This window comes from Calidris pugnax, unplaced genomic scaffold (assembly GCF_001431845.1).
Source record: "Calidris pugnax isolate Ruff unplaced genomic scaffold, ASM143184v1 scaffold421, whole genome shotgun sequence".
NCBI lineage: Eukaryota > Metazoa > Chordata > Aves > Charadriiformes > Scolopacidae > Calidris > Calidris pugnax.
In genome coordinates this window covers 101,657-106,526 of record NW_015091166.1, presented here as the reverse complement: position 1 = coordinate 106,526, position 4,870 = coordinate 101,657, and the positions used below count along the sequence as shown (strand labels likewise).

Sequence of the window (4,870 nt, the reverse complement as noted above, 5' to 3'; positions counted from 1 at the left end):
AGGGGGTGCTCTCTGCAGAAAGGGAAAACATCTTTAAGGAGGTCCCGGGGCAGCAGCCCCCCCCCGCCCCCCCAGCACAGGGCAGGGATGGGGACCCGGAGCCCCGTGGGGGTGGGCCGGACCCCCCAGCACGGCCACCAGCCCCCCAGCACAGGGCAGGGATGAGGACCCAGCGCCCCGGGGGGGTGGGTTGGACCCCCCAGCAGGGCCACCAGCCCCCTGGCACAGGGCAGGGATGGGGACCCAGAGCCCCGTGGGGGTGGGCCAGACCCCCCCAGCACGGCCACCAGCCCCCCGAAGGGCTGTGGGGACAGAGAGGATCCCCAGATACCACCGTGGTGGTGCAGCCCCCTCCCCCCCCGGGACACGTTGTGACATCAGGGTTGTGATGTCCTGCCCTGGTTTGGGGGCACGAAGAGCTGGGACCACCAGGCACCCCCCGACTCACAGCCCCACCTGGAAAGTCCCGGGATTATCTGACCGGGATTGTGGCCAAAAATGGGAAAACACTGCCCAAAATCAATCAAGTCGTGATTCTGAGACCCTCCGAGCTCTCTGGGGTGGGGCAGGCTGTGACCCAGACCCCCCCCATCCCCCCCCAGGAGCTGGGACACCCCGCGGGGGGATTTCACAAGGTTTGAGTAAGTGACTCCGAATGGATTTCTCGAGGTGCAAAGATCGGGTGATACCAATAATTTACTACTGATTGCAAAAAGAGAAACATCTTTCTCACAGGGTTTAATCTCTGTCTCCGTGTGTGGGGCTGGTTTGGGGCTGGGAGCTCTGTCCCAAATCTCCTGGGAACCTTCTCCAATCTTTAATTAAGTCGCTGTATTGATTATAGCCCATTTTATGAAATCACCCCGTTAATCGGCTGATTATTGTTAAATATCGTGCAACCTAATCCTGTGATTTACCCTCACAGGGTTAACAAATCTTAAATTGCTGCTTTCTCCAAGGGGTGCAGGATCCCAAAATGGCTCGGTGGTGGAGTCGGCGGCATCTTAAATCTAAACTCTGAGTTTGGGGGTCCCCACGGGCAGCCCCTCTCTTTGCAGCAGCTTTATTGAGCAGGTTAACGGGGGTCTGAGGCCGGTGGGGGCCTGCAGGCGCTGCGGCCACCTCCCCGGTGTGGTGGTCGTCCTTAGGGACGCACAGGCGTCCCCCCAGCAGGGACAGGGAGGAAGAGGCCGATGAAGGCATCGGTGAGCCAGGCCGGGCAGTAGCTGAGGGGCACGAGGAGGAACCGGGCGTCCCAACCGGCTGCGTAGCGGCTGCGGGGGCAGCGGGTGAGCAGCGCGTGCTCCACGGTGCCGGTGACTCGGGAGAGGCGGGGGCTGCTCAGGCGGTGCAGCAGGACGGTGCTCTTGATGTCTGGGTGGGCAGAGGGGGGGGGTCAGCCCGGCCTGGCCCGTCGGTGACGGAGGGGTCACCGGGGAGGGCTGGGGTCACCAGGGACGTACTCACAGGTCTCCAGGTAGTGGTGGCCGTAGGCCGCCTGCGTCTCCGCCGGGAGCCGCTCCCAGAGGCGCTTGAAACCCTTCGCCACCGTCGTGGGGTCGGTCATCCCCGTCCTGAAGCCACCGGGTTCGATGATGGAGACCTGCACCCCAAAGGGTCGCATCTCACGCCTGGTGGAGGGGTCAGGCATCAGCCGTGTGGGGTGAGGTAGAGCCTGTGACACCCTCCCTGGGCACCCCCCGTTGTCTCCCGGGGGGTGCAGGGCAGCCGTCTCCTCCTCCCCCAGGGGTTTCTTGAAACCCTTCTTATGGTTGCACAACGGCTGCTCCAGCCGTGCCCCCGTTTCCCAACCTGTGGGCGACCAGGTGGGTATTTCACAAGCTGCCCCCCCCCCCGCTCACTGCTCTGCTCCGTGGGGACTGATGTAAGTGGGTGCAGCGTAAAACCCTGCGTGGGGAAAGCGGGGCAGAGCCCTCCCGGCACATCTGTGCCCGCCAACGCGCACGGCTGCCGGACAGGCCCTGCCACAGGGAAGCACCGGGGACCGCTGGTGGCCACCGCTGCCGTACCTGAGGGTGTCGGAGAAGGCCTCCACGCCGAATTTGGAGACGCAGTAGCCTCCCCCGAAGGAGGCGAGCCGGCCCATCACGCTGGCCACGTTGACCACCCGGCCCCGCGCCTGCCGCAGCAGGGGCAGGAGGCTCAGCGTCACCTCGATGAGGCCCACCAGGTTGACGTCCAGCACTTTCACAAAGTCATCCTTGGTCAACCACTCGTTGGGGGCGGTGGGGACAGCGGTCCCTGCGTTGTTCACCAACCCCCAGAGCCCTGGCAGAGGGGACGGGGTGAGCTGGGCCTACTCCCCGGCCTACGGGGAGTGGGGTCAGTGGGGTGATGGGGGTGATGATGATGGGGGGGGGTCACCCCGTCGTACCTCGGTCGCCCACACGCTCCCGGACCCAGGCGGCGGCGGCGGCGATGCTCTGGCTGGAGGTGACATCCAGCAGGAGGGTCTGCAGGCGCGGCGAGGAGGCCGCCCGCAGTTGGGCGGCCCCGGTGGGGGTCAGGCAGGCGGCCAGCACCCGCAGGCCCCGCGCCTCCAGCTGCCGCGCCAACAGGTTCCCGAAACCGCTGTCGCAGCCCGTGATCAGCACGTACTTCTCCGAGAGCCCCGGTACCGTCTGCCGCTCCCGGTGCCAACGCCGCAGCAGGTACAGCCCCGCCAGCACCGCCGCCAGGTACAGCCACATCCTCGGGCACCGGGACGCCAACAGCCTCCTGTGCCCTCCGTGTGTCTCTGCCCCATTTATAGGTCCCGGGGTGCGGGACCAGCCCCTGCCCCTCGGGCAGAGCCTGTCCCGGGGCTGCTCTGGGATGTGCTGAGGCAGAGGCAGGATTGCGGCAGCGCCTCGGGGAAAGATTTGTGTCTCTCTCCGTGGCAATTCTCTCCTCGCACAGATCCACGTGCCAGGAGCTCTGCTCTGCCCGTTAACTGCAGTTCGTGCCGGCGGCGTGGGTCTGGCTGCCCCACGGAGCTGGATTTGGCTGAATCTCCGAGCACCATCAGCAGCTCCCGGCCCCTCTGTATCACCCGGCTTCACTCCATCCCCTCACACCGGGATGGTCCCTGGATGAGGAGGGCATGAAGCTGCCGGGGTGAGCCTGGACACGGGCACAGGGGTATCCACAGCGGTGCCCGGGCACGGTTTGCTGGAGCGGGGCAGCCTTCACTGACGGGGTCTGTGGGTCAGCAGAGCCCCACACAGAAGCAGACGTTGCCCAGGATGCCCAACGGGCACCAAGGAGGAAGAGGAGGATTCAACCAGAGGCTGCCCCTGTGCCCAGGGGGAATCTGCCCAGGTTTGTAGGGGTTTGGTTTTTATCCATGTGGTAATTCCTGGGGTGCCAGCTGGGCCGAGAGGAGTTTTCACAGCCCAGAGGGGGGTCTGGACCCCGCACGGAGCAGGCGCTGGGGGGAACGGCCGGAGATCCCGGGAGCTCCCGTGGCACATCCCGGTGCAGCCGGCGGCGGTTGGAGGAGTGGGGACACGGCCTCGGTGCCGCAGCCCCGGCTGAGGCCGAAACCAAGGCCTTGCCACGCGGGGAGGAGGAGTTGTCTTTATTCAGAACCAAACGGGTCTGCGAGCGCGGGGCAGCGGGTGCAGGGGGATCCCTCACTTCCACCGAGTGAGGAATTTGGGAACCTCTTGGCCCGGCCTCGGGGGCCTAGGATCCTACCCTGCGCCCCGTCTCAGGCTTTCTGGGCAGGTTTGGGGTAGGACCAGGAGAAGACGAGGTGCCCTGCACCCGTGGGGCAGCGGGTGCGAGGGGATTCCTCATTTCCACCGAGTGAGGAATTTGGGAACCTCTTGGCCCAGCCTCGGCTGCGGCGACGCTGGATCCCACCCCGCGTCCCCGTCTCAGGCTTTCTGGGCAGGTTTGGGGTAGGACCAGGAGAAGATGAGGTCGGTGAGGGCTGAGGGCATGTAGCTGAGGGGGATGTAGAGCAGTTTGGCGTCCCAGCCCGCCGAGTAGCGGGTGCGGGGGTGGCGGCTGGTCAGCGCGTGCTCCATGCAGTCCGTCACCAGGCGCAGGTTGGGGTTGCATCTCTGCTGCATCTTCCTGGCTTCTACCAAAACTGTGGAGGGGGAGAAAGCACCGGTCAGGCTGCCAGACCCAGACCCTCCAGCCAAACGGCTCGGTGGGGTGAGGGGCAGTGGGACACGCCGTGACCCCAGGAACGTGCCTTAGAATCATAGAATGGTCCAGGTTGGAAGAGACCCTTGGGATCATCGAGTCCAACCATCTCCCCTACTCTACAAAGTCCTCCCCTACACCATGGCCCTCAGCACTGCATCTAAGCGGCCCCAAAACACAGCCGGGGATGGGGACTCCACCCCCTCCCTGGGCAGCCTCTTCCAACGCCCGACCACTCTTTGGGTGAAAAATTCCTTCCTAATGTTCAATCTAAACCTCCCCTGTTGGAGCTTGAAGCCGTTCCCTCTCCTTCTGTCACTATTGACCTGTGAGAAGAGCCCAGCACCAACCTCTCTACAGTGTCCTTTCACGTAGTTGTAGAGAGTGATGAGGTCTCCCCTCAGCCTCCTCTTCCTCACACTAAACAGTCCCAACTCCTTTTTCCAAAATTCCTTGTGTCAGGAGAGAAAGAGAATCCCTTAGCCCCTTAGGTGAGGTACTTACACTCCTTCAAATAATTCTGCCCGTAACTCGCTTTGGTTTCCTCTGGGACCTTCTCCCAGATGGAAAGAAAATTCTTCTCCATGTTCTCGATGCTGGTGATCTGGGTTTTGAAGTAGCCTGGCTCGATCGTGCTGACCTTCACCCCGAAGTGGCGCATCTCCAGCCTGGAAGGGATCAAAGGCCCGTGGGACACGGGAGCAGCACGTCG

General features: G+C 63.8%; 2 protein-coding genes across 3 annotated transcripts in view; both read right to left on the bottom strand.

Moving 5' to 3' along the window:
* Positions 1 to 1,144: 1,144 nt before the first annotated feature.
* On the bottom strand, positions 1,145 to 2,711 carry LOC106898230 (retinol dehydrogenase 16-like). Its single transcript, XM_014959358.1, has 4 exons — positions 2,396 to 2,711; positions 2,031 to 2,289; positions 1,468 to 1,631; positions 1,145 to 1,374 (listed from the first exon to the last, which is right to left on the bottom strand). The coding sequence occupies exons 1-4, from the start codon at positions 2,709 to 2,711 to the stop codon at positions 1,145 to 1,147; spliced, it is 969 nt and encodes a 322-aa protein (XP_014814844.1).
* Positions 2,712 to 3,565: 854 nt separating this feature from the next.
* LOC106898238 (retinol dehydrogenase 16-like) overlaps positions 3,566 to 4,870 on the bottom strand; it is a 2,797-nt gene continuing 1,492 nt past the window's right edge. Inside the window, exons 3-5 of one of the 2 annotated variants that reach the window (XM_014959369.1) lie at positions 4,663 to 4,826; positions 3,871 to 4,099; positions 3,566 to 3,707 (exon numbers count right to left, since the gene is read on the bottom strand). In XM_014959369.1, the coding sequence (XP_014814855.1) occupies positions 3,882 to 4,099; positions 4,663 to 4,826 (382 nt within the window). In that variant the 3' untranslated portion in view covers positions 3,566 to 3,707; positions 3,871 to 3,881. Of the gene's footprint in view, positions 4,100 to 4,662; positions 4,827 to 4,870 lie in introns of both variants that reach the window. The other variant, XM_014959367.1, reaches the window with a different exon arrangement.